Below are 21,627 nucleotides of genomic sequence, written 5' to 3' on the forward strand. Positions count from 1 at the left end.
TAGGCGCTCGACAACTAATTCCGCGAGCTATACCGTCTGCCCTCTCCTTAACCTCTAGCCCCGCGTGCGCAGGACACCAGGTGATGTGTGTTCCAAGGATTGTCGCCGTAATTTTAGAGCGCAGCTCTTTGGCGTCCGTTCCTGGGTTTCGCGTCGTCGTCGGCGTTGTCGTCGGCCTCGTAACCAGCTCCGCCCCCTTTCATCCCCCCAGCGCTAGCAGCGACCGACTGATACCGCTGGATGCCGCTGACGCCGCTAGAGAGTCAAGATAACGGGACTGCATAGAACACCGTCGCCGCCATGCAGAAAGAGGAGGAAAGGGTCCCCCCCCCCCTGTTCTTGTGTGGCGGATAGGGTGCTCTTCAGTTGCCGACGCGCCGGTTATTTCACGTAGGCCCCGGCACGTCGACGAATACGTGACCACCTTCCCACGGCTAGACCTGGTTCTTAGCGCTGCGGAAGCGAGGGTATCATATTGTTTGTGTCGGCATCGGCGGCGTTGTCCCTGAAACCAACTCCGCAGCTGGGGTTGACTCACTATCGGCGTCAGCGGCATCAGTCAGTCGCTGCTATCTCTTCCCTCCTCCCTTTATCGTGTTGTCCGCTTGCTGCGCGCGCTTCTGCCCCCATCGTTTGCCGCTGTGTGTACACGCCGCCCCCCTCCCCCCTCTTCCTGCGAGTCTCGGGTTGTCAAAGCGCCGGCTCGAACTTAATTCCTTTCTTCGCTCCTCCTCCAATGCAACCCCTGTGCGGTGGCAATCAGAGAGCCAGATCGGTGGCGGCGGATCTGTATATGTGCACCGCCCGAGCCGAAATTGCCGCTGCCGTTCGCCCTGTGCGGTGGCAATCAGAGAGCCAGATCGGTGGCGGCGGATCTGTATATGTGCACCGCCCGAGCCGAAATTGCCGCTGCCGTTCGCCACTGCGAAATTATCTGCCAGTTCTTTCTGAGCCATGAGCGAGACGACCGATGGAAGTCCACCGTCTGCTGCTGCTGCTGCTGCTGCTAAACGAGCTGCCAGAGCAGAGGCCCAGCGCCGTCGCCGTCAGAATCCAGAGGTGCGTGCCGCCGAAGCAGAAGCTTACCTAGTGGAGTCTTTGTTAAAGGAATACGTGTGAAAAATAAAAAAAAATTCTGTGATAGCGCATACATGTGTTGCTCGATTTCTTTGCCTCAATCTATCGAAAAGGTGAAACAGCTTATTTGCTGCGCTCAAATTTCGCATTAGGAAGTAACGTAATCGTCGGTAATTTTTTTTGATATAGTAGTTCCCCTCATGTATTGACGGCATGCTGGCTGCTAGTCAGACATGAATAGGGCTCCCAGCGTTTTGTATTCGGCATCTGGGATGGCCAAGGCATTGGCTGCCGATTCTGCCGTGCTAACCAGTTCTATTTGTAAGGTCGCCCCAATCGTGGTATTTGTATTTGTAGCTACTACAGTGTATTTTTCTTTGACTATTCTACTCGCATCTGTCCCGGATGCGTCCGAACTTATTTTGTAATGCTCTGGACGGAGCCTCACGTCTGCTCGTATGATATTTTGCACTCATGTTCTGGGGAAAGGGAGATACTGTGATGTGTTCTCTGACTTCTTTTTGTAGAAGAGGTGTTCGCTCTCCGCAGTGTTGGGATGTTGGGGGATGTCCTAGCTTTTGTAGTATGGCTCTCCCTTGCTCTATTGAGTTTTAGCCTTTCTCGCTGCGTGAGTATCACTGACGTTGCGTGTTCTGCAAATGTGTTGTGTATTCCCAGGTTTTGGAGTTTTTCAGTGCTTGTATTGCATGATAGTCCTGAGGCTATTTTTGTATCATTTATATGCATTCTCTGTTTAAGAGTTTTTGGAACAAGAGCCCGTAGGTTACGCGGCTCATGACAAAAGCCTGCACTAGCCTGGTCGTTTCCTCTTCCGTGAACACTTTCATATTTCTGGTCACCCGGTGCGCCACACTTTTCGTTGTTTTTCCTTACGTTAGGTAAGGTGTGATCTTCTTTGCCGTTCTCCTCTATTCATTGACCAAGCATGCGTAGTATTCGCACCAACTCTATTGTCCGGCAGTTTAGGCGTCGCTCTATATGTGTTCGTTGCTGCTTTCTCGAGTATTGCGCTTGGATTCTTACGAATTGGGACTTTTCTTGTGAGCAACAAATAACTATTAGTACATGGAAGAACAAGGCGCCGGACTGAAGTTTAATGGGCGAACATAACGGTCTAGTCACATGGTTATGGTAGTTAAGGCAGAATAAAATACGTATCTGCCTTGACCCCACAGCGCTCAATAAAGCGTTACTCTGTGAAAGCTATCCTAACAACTGAAGGTGCTGAGCTAAGGCTTGCCGGAGCCAAATTGTTTTCCACTCTCGATGCGGTACCAAGGTTTTGGCCGATCAAGCTAGATGACTCTAGTTCGAACCTTTGTACAATGAGCGCACCGATGCTGTCGCTTCCTGCGCACCCGCCGTGGTTGTTTAGTGGCTATGGTGTCGGGCTGCTAAGCACGAGGTCGCGGTATGGTATGCCGGCTATGGCGGCTGCATTTAGATGAGGACGAAATGCGCAAACACCCGTGTACCTAGATTTAGGTGTACGTTAAAGAATCCTAGGTGGCCGAAATTTCCGGAGAGCCCCACTAAGGCGTTACATATAATCAGGTCGTGGTTTTGGCGCGTAAAACCCCATAATCTATTTTTTTTTTCGCTTATTGCCCATGCCTTTCGGAATTGCCTCGGCTGTGGAAAATTTCAGGCTCCGCTGCACCACGTGCTAGAAGCACTACCAAATGTGACAGTAGCGATGGATAGCATCGTTCCCCGGGACAAGACTAAGGAATAACATCACTGAAACTTATCAATTCTTTTAACGCGCTGTCGGGAGCATAACCTGAAACTCAAAAAAGAAATTCTGCTTGGTACAGTTCGAGGCACGCTATTTGGGGCAAATGTTCACCACCGAACGCTTTTTTGTGGACCCTCATCGTGTGCAAGGTATTCATGAAATACCAGCGCCTAAGAAAAGCAAGTCTTTCTAGACAGAATAAATATTGTACAGCGTTTCATCTCAAGTATGTGCGTGGTGAACGCATCACTTTGAGACTTGTTGCGAAAAGAAAACGTGCGCATCCGGACCGAGCACCAGCATGAAGGCTTCAAGAAGTTGTCCGAGGCTCTGATTACAGCACGGATTGAGCGTGAGCGCTTTCCTCACGCTCGATCTTAAGTCGACCTTCAATAATTTAGAGCCCAACCTCATCCTCGATAACGTGGCCGAATTCTGCTCCAGCATCTTGGTATACAACTACGTTCGAACATTCCTCCTAAACTACACAGCGACAATCGGAATCGGACTTCACCGCTCCGGTATCATATAACGATATACGAAAAGCGCTTGCGCAAGAATTTATGTTCACGAAGCTTGACACAGCTATCGCACGATTGCGAGAGTTTTAACGCATCCCATGTCTATTGCAGCAGCTGTCAAAAGAATTTGTAAAGAATTACGGTTGATTTAAAGAGGAAGAGTTTTTTTCTCCGCTCAAAGAAATTTCATAAGTTCAACAAATGAGAACGCTAGGAATCCCAGGGAGCGTTTTGCCTCCAAAATACGGAAATTCAGAAACGATCCGTTCACTTGTGTGGGGATTGTGCACTTGCCTTCATCCTATAAAAGCTTATTGTGTGTAACACGAGGCTGATACTTGAACTTCAAAATGAACATATGACATATATATGTTACTGTGATAAGTTCCTAAAAGACTTCTCAACGTACATTACATATCATTACCTCTCTTACTGGAATATTTGCTGACTTTACGAACGAAATAATGTTTATCTTATTAACGATGCATGTACGAGCTTTGACGGCTTATTTTGTACTTATTATGACTGCTCCACTTGACGCTCCAATGCAAGGTGGAAAGTGCGGCTGTCTGCTATCTGACGCTTTCTGCCCATTGCGCCAGAAGAGATATACCATGTGGGATACCATGTGGGATGTTAAAAAGCGGCTTCCCGTGTGCCGAACGAAGCACTGGTAATCAATGACTTGCACGATAAGCTTACCGCCTCACCAGCGCGATGTCCCTCAGGTTGCGTACAATGAAAATTGGCAATAGAAAAACATTCAATACACATACAAGTAGCGGGATGTGGGCAAATTATAGCAGGGGTGTGGGAATAGGGATTTTTGAGACCGAATCAAATACGAATCGAATAGTGTCAGAAGCGAATCGAATCGAATGGTATCGAATAGTTTTCGAACAGCTTACGAATAATGAACAGTCCCTATCATAATAATATGTAAGGATGTGTGCATCCTACTATTATTAATGTTAGCAAGTTTCTGTGAACACACAGTACCCCATGAAGCGTTATTTATTGAAAGCACAAATGGAGCATTAGTAGCAAACAAGCTGTTTCTACGCATGTCCAGGTCTCTTTAGAGTGTGCGAATGATCGCTGTATATTTAGCCTGTAAAGTATGCCTACCTAAGTGACGTGGCCTCCTCCACTACGCAAAGTCTAATGTTTTTTTTCTATAATGTGCCTGCGAGGGTCTAAATTTACCGTACTTTTGCTCTTATTTCATGTTTAACTGGGCACAGTTCACGATTGGTAATATTGGAAAACCGAATCGAAAAGGAGAGTATTCGTTTCGTTATTCGAAAGTTTCAAATATTCGCACAACCCTATGTGTATAGTGCCTATTCCAGCACCTATGCTCCCTAAAACGAGGCTTTAGGTGCTTGTTTAAGGCAGCTAAAGCCCACATTTCTAGTGTAACAATCTGGCCTCCACATTTGAATACGGCGCTCAACAAACGCCTCTAGGAAACACGTCTCGCTGTGTGTTCTGTGCGCTCCGCAAACAGCAGTGGTGAACGCAAGGTAACCTTTATCACCATCTCGTCACTCTCAAATCCCACTAAACACTAAGGAAATTAAATTTGAGCCGCCATCATTACCGGTACTTATCGTCAATCGAAGCAAACAGAAGAGAAAGCTTTGCTTACATCGATTTCCACAGTGCGCGGAATAGGCGGGATCATTTATTTTCTATCCCATGGCCAGCCATTGCGATTCTGTAAGCAGCTTTATCATATTCGGTTTTTCAAGACACCTAGGCCGCGCTATTTCATAACATAGCACCGCAGCCTACGACTAATGTTTTTCTCCATTCCCTTCTCTCCTCACTATTCTGATCTCTGCGCAGTCGACGGCGGCGTTGTTCTTCCCGTGTCAGCTTCAAGAAATCGTGCGTGAGATGAGACGCACTGGACGGGGAATGTCCAGCATGCGAAGAATCGCCGTGGGTGGGAGTGTGGTCTCACCTTCCACAGCGAAGGCAGTGCGGAAATCTTTCAGTGGTCTCAACCTTCTGCTGAATGTGTACGGATTGACGGAATCGTGCGGCATTATCACATGTCAACCGAAGACAGGCGAGCCCCAAACTACTGCTGACGTAGGGGTTCCCTTGCCCGGTGTACAGATAAAGGTAGGACGCTCTTTAAATATCTTGAGAAAGAAAACTTCTTTCTACACTCAGCACTTATAGTCCATACAGAACAGTCATTTAAATAAAAGTTGACCACAGAAAAGCCTTGCTTTCGTGAGCAGCACCTAATATGCATGGCTGAGTAAAAAAAAAAAACTAATTACCGGGTTTTACGTGCCAAAACCACGATGCGATTGTGAGGCACGCCGTAGTGGGCAACTTCAGACCACATGGCCTTCTTTAACATCCACCTCAATTAGGTACATGACTGTGTTCGCCCCCATTAAGATTCGGCTGCCGTGGCCGGGATTCGATCCCGCGACCTCGTGCTCAGCAGCCCACCATAGCCACTAAGCAACTACGGCGGGTATTTGTTGACTATTTAGGGCGAAAATAAAAAAGCGAGACAACGTGCATAATTAATATAGCATTGTGATGATACGCAGCGAGTTAAGCAGGTACGTTGACATAATTGTGGCAGTGTATAATGCTTCGGAGAGGCAATAGAATGAATAGCGAGAGGTGTCTAAATGTGCGCTCTTCTCAATTGTTTTGGCCATTTTAGGCGTTTGCAAAGCTCACTGCGTTTTGAAAATATTCTTGTCATTGTTTTCTTTTTATTCTTTTTAATTAAGAAGAAAGTGGTTCTTTATCTGCTTTAGCTGCAGTGACATGTTGTGACCCGGTAGTGACAGTGAATAACAGAGCGGCAAATCTGCGAATGATGAAACTAACTCCTATTGGGCGAACTTCTACCCAAAAAAACAAGTTACACTTAAAGCACAGAGATAGCGGCGAAAACGGTAGGAGATCGTAGCAATCTTAGCTGCCGCTTAAGCGCGTCGGCTTTTATACATGAGTCACCGAAGGTTCCAGAGTAATCGCTGGTGCCCGCGCGTCTTCCAGGAAGTTCTACACCATTCGCGTCGCACATACAAACAGTTACGCAAGCTTCAGTGACAACAGACAGCAGAGAGAACCATCAATAACATTCAAGAAACTTCCGATGCATGCGGGCGCGTCCCGCGCTGAGCCATAACGTCTGTTAGACGGTGAAAAGCGGCCACCCGAAAAAAGAAATAAACAAGTACCGGTCTCTATGAACCACTCTCATAAAGTATTGTCTCGATGCTACAAACAAATCGAAAGGACACTAATTAAACTAAAGTAACAACAAAGAAACGAAATCCAAAGTAACACAGTCCAAAAAAATGAAGTCCAAAATTCAGCTATGCATTGTCCCAATGTTCTTTAGTGCTTGTAGAACAACTTAAGTCGCACGTCATGGACTACTCAGGTCGTGAGTGGCGCCGCTGTGATAGCGAAATTGCGTCAGGCACAACCTCATAGTCGAGTGCGCCAATGCGTCAAATGTTCATGTAGGCTCCAAGCTTCTCACTAAGTCCTCGTCGACGTATCGGGGTCCTAACCCAAGAACGATAGCCAGGCTCGTATTTCACGCATCGTTGTCGAAAATTGTAGTGCCGGCGCCACAAACCCACGTACCGCAGTCCACTCAATATTTGTCTGTGTAGGAAAATTATGACTTTCAACGGCATCTGTACTCAGTGTCTGCAAAAGGACGTGCTCCGAATGCTTTCTTCGGATGCCTACTGTGCCTCTTCGGCATGGACTGTTAATCGTCACTCGACAGCATGCGGGCATTTCTCAACATTAAAAACAACAACAAAAAAACAAGCTGTTGTCGCTGGGACGTGTAGGAGAGCGGGCCACCGCCCCGAACAATTAGCACTTGGTCAATATTGCTAGGCCATTCTAAACCTCGGTGGCGTCTCTAGCCAGCAAAGTACTCGGAAGCCAGTGCGACAATACAAATTACGACGGTCAGTGGAATCGGTGCTTACAAGACAGCGTTCTCAGAAACCGTTTTGAGCATCGGCACCGTGCCCCGTGGCGCATGACGTGACTTGTCACCCGACACGACATGGAGCTTCTAACCCCTCAAAAACACACAAAACCGTCAAGCCGTTGCCACGTAGGGGAGTGTACTGCTCCATATACAGATAACACGCGGTACAACTTGCGACACTGCAAGAGTATACATAAAGATCACGTGGTATTACAGGCTCCATGGGGGGTGGCTGGTGTTTGGCTAGTTCCTTCCTATCACTTCCTGATTGCCTTCAAAAATGAGGGCACACCAAAGATGTCTTCCACTTCTTTCGACGTCAAAGACAAAGCTTTTCACGATTCCATCTCATTCACTCGAAAAATCAGAAAAACAAGCAGGAACAATCTCACCTTTTCTTGTTTCTAAATCTCTAACATAGGCTATTATGAAGCCTCGAAGATGGCAAGCCGTGATATCGTCTTGAAAGTACGCGATGAGAAACAGCATGAGAAGCTGCCCAGTCTATGTGTCAGATGTTCCAGTAACAGTTACCCAGCATCGTACCGGGGACAGAGGCCGCAGCGTCGTCTCAGATGATGACCTCTTGGAGCTGACTGAGGCTGATCTCTTGGTGAACTGCATGAAGTCAGCGGAATGTCATCAATGTTAAAGGAAGTAACATGAGGCGTGAAGTAACATGAAGTGTTCTGCCCTACTCCATCGACGTCGGGTACATCAAGCTTCATTTTGGCCGAGCGAACCAAATTGTCTCAGTTGCTTCAAGTGCCGAAGGTTCGGCTTTCAAACAGCAATGTAAAAGCCGGCTTATTTGTGGCATGCGTAGTTCCGGGAACGTTCATCTGAAGCATGCGAGAACGCTCCACATTGTGGCAAGCCTGATGGTGTGCACGCCCCATACTCGCGGTCCTGCCCATCATGTGAAAGAAAGAAAAAGAAATTTTCGTAGGTAAAGTGAAAGAAAACATTTCGTTTAAAGAGGGAGGAAGGAGGGCCACCTACTTGCCTAAATCCAGATTCGCAGAAGTGGCGCCTTGCTCCAGAGGGCTGTCTGGCCCAGGTGTAGTGAGTCAGCGGCGATGCATCTGCCCCAGTGGTACTTGGAGCCAGCATTGCTCTGCCATCCAAAAGGGCCGATCAACCTGCGGAATTGTGGACTGCATGCTCTGGTCCTCCAAGGCCAGGTTTTAAATCCAAGCACGTCGCTTGCATGTTTCCAGCGCCTCGCACGAGGCGATGAGCGCAACACGGAGCGACACGGTGGAGGCAGCGGCAAAGGAGCGGCGCAATATCACGGACCGCTTCAAAAAAGAGAAACTCTGCATTATGGTGCCCCGAAGAGCATTTACATTTGCATGCCCATACAGCCGGTGGACGGCAGCGCCCCCGCGCGTAACCAATGGGAACTGCTCATATAGGCACTTTTCGTCCTAGGGGTACCCGGGTTGCTCGAAACGTACCTACTTCCGTTGAGCCCCCTTGTGTCCATCCCCAGCAAAATATCGCAAACTCGCCCTCATGCTACAGGCAACACCTAGTAGTTTTTGCGATCAAACCAAGCGATGCGCAATGAAACGACGGGTTTGTGTATACCGATTTGTGTGTGCAGCGTGTTTGTGTGCACAAACACGACGACGCAGGAAGCGACACAAGCTGGAACAACGTGTTTGTGTAAATCCAGTGGCGTATGTGTGTGTAAAGCGTTTTTGTGCTCAAACAGCACGACGACGGCCGCGTTGAAGACGATTGTTTTCTACTGCGGCCGTGCCAGCCGATTGTTCGGTTCTACATGGGTACTGAACGGACGTTAACTAGAGAAACGCCTGATTGAGACGCAATAAGCAAGTGTATACACACGTACGCGTGTATGTTTGTGTCATGTGGTCAATGATAAAACGACGATGGGATTCGTGCACCGAGTAAGTGTTAAACCGTGACCAAATTTAGCCAAGCAGGAAGTCAGCACTAGCAACCCCTAGCGAACCACAAATATCTCTTGGACATACCACAAAAGACCAAATATTCAAGACATTTAATGACGCCTAGTTGAGGTCTTTAATATGTACCCTTAGTACATGGCAGTCAAGGGTCATCCAAAGGACGTCGAATGTCTGTAATTTGAATATCGCTTGCACATGCAAAGCTTTCGCGCATTCATTGTACATTGTGTGTTCTGACTATATGAACTCACGGTAATGCAGAAATACAAGAAAGTTGTAAATAATGCCTAACATTGAGATGGTGGGAGAGCAAATGTCGCACTGTTGCCTGTTCCAGCTCGGTGGTGGGGCATTTAGCATAGAATTAAGAAACCGCTTTAAAGAAGGGAAACTGCACCTTCCACATATGAACGCAAATAAGCAGCAGAAGTGCTTGGAAATTAGTAGAAGTGGGACATATGGCACAGGTAAAACAGGAAGGAGAATGAAAAATATTTTATAAGCAAAATATAATACGACCGCTTTTTACCGGCATTGCACTCTGGTAAACACCCTGCCCGCCCAGCTGACTTTGCGGCATGCCTGGGTGCCTTAGCTGCAGTGCAGATGATGCGTTCTCATTGCCAGGATACGAAAGAACCTCTACTGACGCCCATACAAGCAAGCCACAAGTGAGTGAACAGGACGTGCGACTTTATTGGTGGAAGACAAGCAGTGCACATTCTCGTACAAGAGCAGAAAGAAACATCGCAAGTCGAGATACGCTGAAACTATTAACGCGAGCTTGTAAAAAGCTCAACTTCGTTGTCGCACATGGTGGTCCGGTAACAAGCGACAACCAGCAGCGCAAACATATTTGACAGTGTATGCCACCTTTTCGTACTGACAGTCAACGTTGAAGATAAGCAACTTACATTGCGAAGCAATCGGCTGACGTAAGTATCAGCTGCTGTAGCCAACAAAGAGAAATGGACTACCTGGCATTTTATTTTAGCTCCTTTTCAATCTGCTTGTTTTTTGTTCTTTCGGCGGCCGCTAATGTGTGGCTCACACTTGGTGCACCACTTTGTCTCAATATGGACAAGTCGGTTTCGGGGGCATCACCTCCGGCAGTCACTTTTGCGGGCCTTTCTTCCCATGTGGCTGTCAACTTCATACATTTATAACCATGTAAGCAGCTGTGCTGGTCTAGGTTCACGTGAAATCGCTGCCCACGGCAGCATATTCAAAGGACGAACGGGGAGCACCAATTACGGTGCGTGTAAATTGAGGTCTATGTCGCTATGCGGACTGCAGGAGCAGTGCCTTACCTTAAGAGTCTGTTGCCCAATGCAATTGACCGGGCCGCCATGTCCAAGAAATGTAACATGGCGACCACGACCAGGTGCAACAGCAGCAAAATCGGATTCTGAAATCAGATTCCACCTTAACAGTGATCGCAGGTAGAAATGGCACTGCCGTATCGGAGTGAGAATACAAGCTTCAAACAAAATACAGGTGACTTAATGGCAATAGGACAAGCAGCCGTCAACTGCACATCGAAACCACATGCAAATGCAGGAGTACAATGGTGGCTGGCCAACGCAGCACATTGTGCTTTAACTTATGTTTCGGCCACACCCTCTGCTGTTCGCATTTTATTTGTATTCGATAGTACATCTGCAGTGGCACTTGCAGGTATGCAGCTCATTATAATGTGAACAGGAAAGACCGACTAGATGGTGTATGAACCTCCTGCATTCCGAAAATGAAATCGATCAGAGCTCGCTTAGTATGTCCAGCTGCGATATCCTTTCAACATTATAGGAATGCGATCTGGAGAGGAATTAGCTTACCCATGACACACATATATAATGTTATTTGGTGAAATATAGAAATCTATAAAATGTGTGCAATGCCTAAAATATGATGTTCTATGGACATGTATGGCGCATAACTGGTTATCTGGGCTGCAGTCGGTAAGAGCAACGAAGGAAAGAAGACAAGAAAGTGCCACCGCATGTGTGTGCGAAATGTTTCAAAGAGCTAAATGGCTTTGGCAGGCAAGGGACGTATACGGGCCATCGTTGCCTAATTAATGGCTTGAGCACTGAGCTGCTGTGCTCGGCAGCAAAGTTTGGATTGCATTGTCGGTCGCACATTAAACTTTTTTCCAGTGAAATGAAGTGCTTTTGACGCACATGTCTGCACAAATTGTGTTCAGGCAAATTTGCCTGGGTAACTTGCAGCACGCTTTGTTATAAGTAACTGAAGGCACATCTCAGAAGCAAATCTTGAACGCTTGTGCGTACTCTTCGTAAGCCATCTGCGAAGTAAGGGAAGCCATTTTCAAAGCGTCATCTCCTACGTCCAACAATACGTAGTAGATAGTAAGGAAACTAGTCTTCTAGACGCTATTCTTGCTTCTTAATCTCTCCTCCTATACTGCAAAAAAGATATAGATCTACTTGGTATAAAGTTTAATGCCTTCCCTTACGGAGAACATATGCCCCCTGTTCTTGTACGTTATTTAAGCAATTTTACCTTGCTCCATCTGTGGAAAATAATTCGCTGCCGTCAGCTAGACTTGCTGATCTAGACGTTGTTGACATGCACTTTGTTTGAAATCGTGTATTAGCAAAGCGAGATACAATACCAGTACAGCACACATTTTTATGCGTGCCTTTTGTCGTTAAGATGCAGCTTAAGTTCTCAAAGGCAATGGTAATATATTATGGAGGACAAGATGCGTTTTTAACATTAATTAGGAATTATATGCTGTATTATAAAAGCACATGAGTGCCTTTTGCCTGATTTCATATCAGCTATTTTCTATTGACTTAGAGAAAAAGAAATCGTGAATAATTAACCTTATCAACACGTTATGTCATGTCAGCTTTGAATGCAGTAACTCCTAAGTCCTATTTTAAAAGAAAAGAAACATCTTGAAACATCTTTTTACTCATGTTCGCTGTTCCACTCATGTGAATGGAAAAGTATCTGGTCAGAAGGTTGATACAGCAAAGGACTTCGAACACCTTTGGCTCCACAGTAGTGGATGCTTAGTTTCTATTAAACTGAGGCTAAGTACCAACGTAGCTGTAATAGGTGTTTTTCCTGCAGGTCCACTGCCTTCTACTGCAAGTGCAGCTTCTACTAGTAGTCTTCATGCACTTTGTGGTCGTGACATGACACCCTATGATATAGGGCCCACACTACTGGAAAGCTGTTCGATCAGCCTTGGAGTCACAGCTGATAAAGTTCACCTTTTATTGTCTGATTATGCCACTGTCCTAGAGTCCAAAATCCGGCCATTTGTAAGCAGGCAAAACAATTCATTGCTGCTCTACTGTCCTGACTCCCTAGTCAATGACACTAGGGGAAAGGAATGCGTGACAAATTGTGTTTAGTCACTCTTAAGCACCGTAAACTCAATGCTTTAAATGCCTCTGTGCTTGCTGCCTTACCATCCATAAAGTCAAAGCTTTTGAATAAATGGATGAGCATATGGCTAGAAGTTGTCATCATTCCTCAAACAGTTCAAATGCCAGTGAGCGCAGTCGCATGATTCCAATGCATCCTTCTGAGTCGCGGTGGTTCCCACATTGCGTTGAAGTGGCACACCAGCGACATACGATAATGTTGGCAGATAATGGTGGCTGTTCTTCGTAATTGAATAAAAATATTTTGCTGTGTTTTGAATTATATGTAGTGCCTTATTTAAAAAGTTATGCGCAGAATAGTTGACCTTATAGCCATTTTTGTATACAGTCCTGCTTCCATCTAACTTTAGGAAACCGTTACAACTCCCAAATCACACATTTAGTATTTGTACTGAGCTTGAACAATTGCAGTTCTGTGGGCATGTTTCGGATACACTAACGCTTCAGTTTAAGATAACTGGACCGAATGTCAAGAAAAAATGCAATTTAGATACCTATTGATGCTGCATATTTAGGCTATGCAGGGCCCCTTTATCTGAAGCACATAACTTGTTTTTGCCAGGACCCTAATAGACTAATGAAGAAGCACGAGTGTTATGCAGATCAGCCCTCGAGAGGTAACGAACCTCTTCCACATAAATCATAAATAATCAGAAGCCAGCTTCTGACAAAGTGTTCATGCTCTGCACTGTAATATTGAGAAGTCCCTTCCTGACATATTGGAATAAAAGGAGCTGGTTTCAAGAATCTGTTGCAACATCGTATTTGTATAGCGCAACTGCAGCCCACAGGCATAAATAGGACGATGCTGTTCAGTAAGTGTGTTCGGCTTATCGCAAAGATAAATAGACGATGATGCCTTTGCGAGACAGGTGAGCATCACGTTGTCCCTAATCTACCGCTTGATGATATACCATCATGACATTGCTGGGTTGATGTCATGCCAGCCATGCCCAGGTAGACATGTTCCAAAAAGCAATGAAGAATAAGCCATTTTATTGAAGAGACAAACTGCATACGTGTATGTACCACAAAGTTTCATATCCTAGGCCCAACTTACTGTCAATAAAAATTGCGTCAATGAATGGTGCAGGAGGTTACTATAACATCCTGCACTGTTTATTGAGCGTGGATGTTTCTTTAAGATGCAAGTGTCTCGAACTCTCGCTCAAATTATGCACTGCAGCAGGGGGAAGTATTCAGGTGTTCATTCATTAGGGCCACATACTTTTTCTGTTCGGCTGTCATCATTGAAAACGGTTTCGCGGGGGGCACGACACCGTTTTATACATGGAGGGTTCACCAATTCTTCTGTTCCAGGTGCACCTTCTTCTGCTGGCTTTTCCCTTGTCTACCGCATCACGTGCTACTCAGCAAGCAGTCAGCATGCCAGCAACTAATCGTTCCGTGAATTGCCCGCGATCGTGAAAGTTGGGATTCATTCCTGCCTCCTGCTAGTAACGAGGAGTATCAAGACGAAATGCAGCCACTATCAGCACGGGATACGCAGCTTATAAGCCATCATTCGGCGCCGCCCCGCTGGGGCACGACACCGTTTTAGACATGGAGCTTTCACAAATGCTTGTGTTTCAGGTGCACCTTCTTCTGCTGATCTTTCCTTTGTCTGCCGCACCATGTGCTATCAGCAAGCAGTCAGTATGCCAGCATCTAATCGTTCCGTGAAATGCCTGCCATCGCCAAAGTTCACATTCATTCCTGCCTGCTGCTGGCAACCAGGAGTATCAAGACGACATGCCGCCACTATCAGCACGGGATACGCAACTTATAAGCCATCATTCGGCACCGCCCCGCTGGGGCTCGACAGCGTTTTAGACATGGAGCGTTCACCAATGCTTGTGTTCCAGGTGCACCTTCTTCTACTGGCTTTTCCTTTGTCTACCGCATCATGTGCTACTCAGCAAGCAGTCAGCATGCCAGCAACTAATCGTTCCGTGAATTGCCCGCCATCGTCAAAGTTGAGATTCATTCCTGCCTGCTGCTGGCAACCAGGAGTACCAAGACCACATGCCGGCACTATCAGCACGGGATACGCAGCTTATAAGCGATCATTCGGCGCCGCCCCGGGTTCCAGGTTCGTGTGGGACTATGGCGGGAAAGAGTCAGTTACAGACTTTTTGAAGCAGCAACCGAAGGATTTGTATGAGATGTCAAACACGTGACTCGTTAGTCAGTAGGTAAAATGTCTAAGTGGTCATGGAGACTACTTTTAAATGAAGTACAGTACTTGTCATATATTCGCTCGGCTCAATTTAATTAGGCTCGCCCTCGTATATTTGTCAGAATTCCTGCATTTTAGATGCGCTATTTGTTGCGACTATAATTTCGGTGCAATTACAACACACGACCAATGACAGCTGCTCCTGCGCAATACATTGGAACAAAGAACAGCTTCATTGCGATTTTTCCCTGGCCCTTGCATTCGTACAAAAATGTAAACATGGTTCTCGAAAGACAAAATTTCACTACAATACTTGTCCTCAACTTGTTCATTTCCAGGCCTTTGCATTTTTTCATGTCAGCGGCATGCACTACTTTGCTACATTTGAACTGATCTAGCTCTAAAATTCGTGTGATATTTTTTTTAGTAATTAAATAGACAAAAAACATGGAAGCATTGATATCAAGTATTTGGGTTACAATTTTTGAAACATACGAGTATATTCTTTCATCAAAAAGTGCATATTTTACTTGTCTCGACAGTGTGTAGCATTCGAATTCGTTTGCAGCATATTTGGCGATGGCAATGCAGGTAGTATACATGTATTTGATTCCTCGACAAATTCTATAACGAGCAGGCCGACCTGCAATGTGAGCTTCGTCGTCACACACACGCTATCATACACCTGTTGTCATACAGTCGTCGTCACGCCATGGTCATCTCATTCTCCTCATGTCGTCGTTGTCATGTTGTCATTATGCCATCATCATAATTTAAGAACCGACATGTCGTTGTTGTGTCGCCGTTGTCGTTATACGCCGTCCTCGGTGCATCGATATCATTCGTTCTTCATCATTCCATCATCCCTGCGTCGGCGCCACACAGTAATCGTCATGCCGCCATGCTCATGGGCGGCCTGACCTTGGCAAGTGAGGGCTCTACCAAAGTGGGACGATGCCGGAGTCTGTGGCAAATAGCGGAAGCAACGGAAATCTCAGATCTTCAGCTACACATGCTAAAGAAACGCGACTTCAAGAATATTGTCTGGCTACTTTATCTATGGTAATGCATATAGCCATCGAGGAGTGATAATGATTAGTTCTGCTGTAATTGTTTCGCGAACTATCCTACAGTGCCTCTCGCCCACGCGCATTACATTTCCTCACCGGTACGGATATCACCTGGCTATTACGTTAAGCCGTTAACTGTCGCTCGCGTAATGTAGCGTACTTTCACATTTCCGTCTCCTTTTTTCCGCTTAGTTGTAGAGAGGAAAACCTTTACCTACAATATCGCTGCCATCATTCGTTCATGCGCAGTCGCCGAAGAAGTATTAGTGTACTTTGCACGCTATCTATTATCATTTTGTTAAACAATTGCTCTAATCCTGCCCCTTATGTGCACGGAGTCTCTGAGGAGATAAAGTGAAAATGAATGTATGCTATTCACTTCCCTTCCACGTATTGAAAAGCAACGAAATGTTTTTTTTCATTCCCAGGTTGTGGATGTGAGCACACGTCAGAGACTGAGTGCGCACCAGACAGGCGAGATCTGCTTCCGCACATTTTCTATGGTGAGGGGTTATTACAAGCGACCAAAAGAAACTGCCGAGCTTTTCGACGAAGAAGGCTGGTGTTTGTCAGGTATGCACACTGTTACCAATACCTCTGGACTTTTCGCCCCTTGAAACGTTGGCTAAAGAATATGATTGCGTATAGACCTTTTCATCGGGCAAGGAGTAAATGACGTGCGGTGAACGTTTCCTCCTTTCTGGCTTGTACGACCGGCGCAGCGCTGCTTGAAAGTGTTGCTGTCGCGTGCTGCGTAACGATTTGCAGATGTTTTAGCTCGTTGTTCGTGAAATGTATGTGATGTAAGTTCGAACAAGTTCGCCGGGAACCACTGTTTGTCAGTGATGTCAGTGATGCGTACGACCTTTTTTTTTCACAATTTCCTTCTTTTCTATTCGAAGCACTTTCCACTCGAAACGTACACGAAAAAAAAATACGATAAAAATAAAACCATGGGTAACAATAGAGCTTTTCGAAATGATAAAGGATAAAAATCGTCTCTATCAAACGTTACTTCGAATACGCGCAGAGAATACAGTGCTTCGCTTTAAAAAGTTAAGAAACCAATTAAACATTTAACTACGGAAAGCGAAAACATCATATTATCAGGAGGTCTTTTCTAGCGTCAGTTCAAGGACACCAGATATTGCCTGGAAAGCTTTAAACGATGTCCTAGGTCGCCGGGCGAATAACTCTGTCACAAAATCTATGCAAGTAAATGGCAACGAAATGAAAGGGAGGCACTTGCAGAATATTTTAACAAACATTTTCTAGGTAACATTTCTTCATCTCAAGACCTTAGGGACACTACAATCTTCACATGTCCAAATCAGCTTAGTGAGACTATATTTTTCGAGCCTACTGACGCAAATTAGCTGTATAACGTGTACATGAGAATTAGTAACAGCAAAGCCTTAGATACCATCAGCATGCTGAGGAAACCATTGAAATATGTGTTACCCATAGTGTGTCCTTTGATTTCAGACATCTACAATCTTACACTTGAGTGCGGGGTTTTTCCCAACGCAATGAGAGCTGCAAAAGTATCTGTCATTTTTAAAGGGGGCTGCAAAAATGTACCAGCAAACTATAGGCCAATCTCAGTATTCCCTGTGTTCTCCAAATGTCTAGAAAAAGTCATTTCTTCAAAAATAAGTAAGCTTTTGACAAACATAAGGTACTATCTGAGTCACAATTTGGTTTAAGAACGGGTAAATCCACAGAAACAGCGTTATTAACAATGAAGGAAATTACGGAATCCATGGTAAACCGCTCACGTTGCGTGAAGGATATCTCCAAAACAGAAGCCAGTCGGTGTCTTTAGATAATAAACTTTCATCCCTTTTGCCGATCAGTTGTGGTGTCCGACAAGAGAGCCTAGTGGGACCCCTTTTCTTCAATACGTACAAAAATGATATTGTAATTATAGATACCTATATTGATTTTCTGATATACGCAGATGATAGCACACTACTTATTTCAGGCCCTTACCTTAACGATTTAATGGTGAAATGTAATGGCCTACTAATTAAATTGTATAGGTGGTCAAGGATAAAGAAGTTCAAAATAAATCCTACAAAGTCCAAGGCTACAATATCTCGCACAAGAAAAAAGACGATAATACCGCACTGCATGCCTCACTTTGAAGATCACCAAATAGAAATAGTCGAAGTGCTCAAGATGTTTGGGGTATATTTTTCGTGTTATCTAAACTGGGATGTCTACACTGACCTTATCTGCAAGACACTCTCTTCCGTCTGCGGGATTCTGTCGCGAGATCGTGGAACTATACCTTTGAAATGTAAATTACAAGTTCATTAGGCACTTTTTTTCTCACCTTAACAGCAGTTTAGTGTGGGCCTCAATAACCAAAACAAACACAAATAAGGTTCTCGTATTGCAAAACAAAATTGTTCGAATAATCGCCAATTTTGATAATACAACTTCCTCCAAGTGTGCCTTTGAAGCACATAATATTGTCCGCGAGTCATTTGTATAACTTTAAGTTGTTACAAAAAATGTATTTTTTGACGGCATACATTGCCGATTTTTATGCTACTCTGGCATCTTTGTACATGCGTTGTGCTAACATACACACAAGAGCTATTTATAGATGGAATATACCACATTTCTTAACTAATTATAAATTACAAATGTTGACTTATAACCTGCCCCATTTTAATTACACGTACAAATATACAATAGGATATACCAAAGCTCAGCTGCGGAAATATTTTGTTGAAATGCAATTTTGTCTTCGCTTGTAGACGGTGCATGTTTGTTTGTTTATTACTACTATAATTTCTTAACATATGTATGACCATTTCAGCGTTTCAATTTTCCATTTTATTGTTAAAATTTTGTGCGAAGATTGTTAGACTCTGTATGCATAAATGGTTGATGTTTCTATTTATTGAATGTGACTGTTGTATGTGTGTCAAAGAGTTACCACTCGTGTGCTACTTCTTGTAGGGGTTCTCTGGACACAGTCAAGCTGCTTCGGCAGCTTTTTGCCAGAAAAGCCTCCAGTTGATCCTGGAAAATAAACTTATTATTATTATTATTATTATTATTATTATTATTATTATTATTATTATTATTATTATTATTATTATTATTATTATTATTATTATTATTATTAATATATTCGATGCGGTGGGGTCAAAATGAGTTTCTACCGTCGTATTTCCTACCTAACTCTTCCCTGTCATGTATACACACGCTCTGAACCACCCCCTCCCCCCTTCAAAGCGGTGTGCCTGACAGCAGCAGGCACAGCAGTAGGCGCAGCAGTAGCAGTAGCAGCAGTGGGAAAGTCGAAGGCAGTGACAAAGAAAGCTTCGCTTTAATATAAAGTCTCTCGCCATGCGTTCCTTTGTGTGGAGCCCGTTGACGCGTAGAGGGCGATGTCGGTTCCGAAGGGTCGGCTGACGTTTATACGACGTCACGATGGGATTCCCTACGGCATCACTGAACTCACAGTCGCAGAAGCGATTGTGGTGACAGCCGCGGTAGCCAAAGTAGCCGCGTTAGCCGTGCAGTATATACACCTACCGCTCTCGCCTCCGGCAGCAAGGCTGGTCGTCGCAATCGTAACGTAACAATAGCACGCTCCACGCTGCACACACCACTCGAGCTCAAGACCATTGTGACCCCCGCTAGGCGAACACGGCATTGTTTTTGTTTCCCGCACGATTCTGTACATATAACGACAGTGTAATAATAAAGAGCACGGACAATAATCGCAGAAAACAATATTATACCGAAATAAAGCACGTTGAATAATGGCTCAAGAGGGGGGAACTTTGGGCCAGTTGGTCCGACATCTTCAAAGGGGAAAATAACCGCGACTTCAGACGGGACGCGACGAAGGAGTGAACAAGATGAGCGATAAAGAAAAAGAGTAGTGGATGACTATATTTCTCGGTAAATGAAATGGTACGTAGATATATTTACGACATATATAAATATAAACATGATCAAATACTCTAAATGCACTACTTGAAAAAGTTATAACTTTCGACCTGAATAAGCGTGTTTGCAGTAAGAAACGAGGCACCACCATATGGTGGTGCCGTGTTCATCAGAGCGTGCACGGCAGCTTTTACTGACGGCCTGTGGCTGAAGCCAATAATTCTAGTACGCTGTAGATGGCACCGACGGCAAGTATACCAACGGGTTTTCCGAGGGAAGGAATCGTGGCAATGATTGGACGCTAATATGAGCAACAGTGCTAAGAGAAAAATATGTATTGCGTACATACATTAAGAATGAATGAGATCAACCGTGCAAGTAAAGACCAATTTGATTCCATGGCTGGTCTGCCAATCTTCTTCAATGTGCGAGCACGTGAAATAAAGTACAAACATGCTAGCCTCGTTGAATGTTATTCGCTATTCAGATCGTATGCGATTCCTGAATTCACTGTTAGTGATGCAGCCCAGTTACAGAGATCTCGACCGTTGACCACTACCTTCAATGCCGATGCCGCAGTATCACTAGCTTTGAGCACCGGCATCGTCTTGGTACCGTAGGAAACAACCGACGTGACCATCGCTTCGCAGAAGCGACATTTGGCGCATAGCTGTCTGAGGCCCTTGTGCTTCCAGTGTGGGGAAGCGGGCCACATCTGCCGTCATTGTCCTTATCGTGTTTCAGGGAACCAGGCATTTCCATACACTGCTTCTCGTCGTGCTCTCGATGGAAGCGCAGCGAACATTGACGCGAATTCGACGAGCTGGCGAGCCGACTCTCCCGGTTACCGGTCGCGCTCCCCTTCTTTGGAACATCGTTTTCCAGCTGCAAGACGCAGTTCCGCCGACGTGTCCTGAGGGCGATCTCCCAGTCCATGCCGGGGAACTGAAGGCCAAGACTTCATACGGGCAAAGCAACACAGCCACATGTGTCGAAGGCCAAAAATCCCCCATTTCCGTGGAAGGAGCAGCCGATGCAGCCAGATGATACGACGAGAGACGGGATTGTTAGCGCCGATGTTATTGTATCAATGGACGGCCATGACGTGACAACGCTGCTAGATCCTGGCGCGGATTTTTTGATCGTATATGAAAAACTGGAGGACAGACTTCGCAAAGTGAAAATGGAATGGTCAGGACCGCCCATTAGAGGTGCTGGACACCGGCTACTGACACCGACTGGCAAGTGGACTGCAAGGGTCAACATAGGGGATTCATCATTCGTCGCAAATTTTGTCATTCTTCCCGACTGTTGCAAAGATGTAATCTTAGGTATTGACTTTTTACGCGAGTATGGCGCCGTCATCGGTACACCAGAAGGTTCAGTAAACCTTTCTTGGAGACGAAAGCGCAGAACTGCAACGCAAGTCCTTGCGTATCATAGACGACGTGGCCGTACCACCATTATCTTGCCATCTTGTTGCCTTCAGGTGCGACACAGAGTACGATAATATTTGGGGTTTTACGTGCCAAAACCACTTTCTGATTATGAGGCACGCCGTAGTGGAGGACTCCGGAAAGTTGGACCACCTGGGGTTCTTTAACGTGCACCTAAATCTAAGCACACGGGTGTTTTCGCATTTCGCCCCCATCGAAATGCGGCCGCCGTGGCCGGGATTCGATCCCGCGACCTCGTGCTCAGCAGCCCAACACCATAGCCACTGAGCAACCACGGCGGGTAG

The 21,627-nt window shown here is 45.5% G+C and overlaps 1 protein-coding gene across 1 annotated transcript in view; it reads left to right on the forward strand.

Moving 5' to 3' along the window:
• The window catches only part of LOC142578119 (uncharacterized), a 186,120-nt gene that overhangs the window by 135,269 nt on the left and 29,224 nt on the right, over nt 1-21,627 (forward strand). Inside the window, exons 7-8 of the mRNA XM_075687527.1 lie at nt 5,209-5,490; nt 16,400-16,544. Coding sequence (XP_075543642.1) covers nt 5,209-5,490; nt 16,400-16,544 — 427 coding nt within the window. The remainder of the gene's footprint in view (nt 1-5,208; nt 5,491-16,399; nt 16,545-21,627) is intronic.

This window comes from Dermacentor variabilis, chromosome 4 (assembly GCF_050947875.1).
Source record: "Dermacentor variabilis isolate Ectoservices chromosome 4, ASM5094787v1, whole genome shotgun sequence".
Taxonomy (NCBI): domain Eukaryota; kingdom Metazoa; phylum Arthropoda; class Arachnida; order Ixodida; family Ixodidae; genus Dermacentor; species Dermacentor variabilis.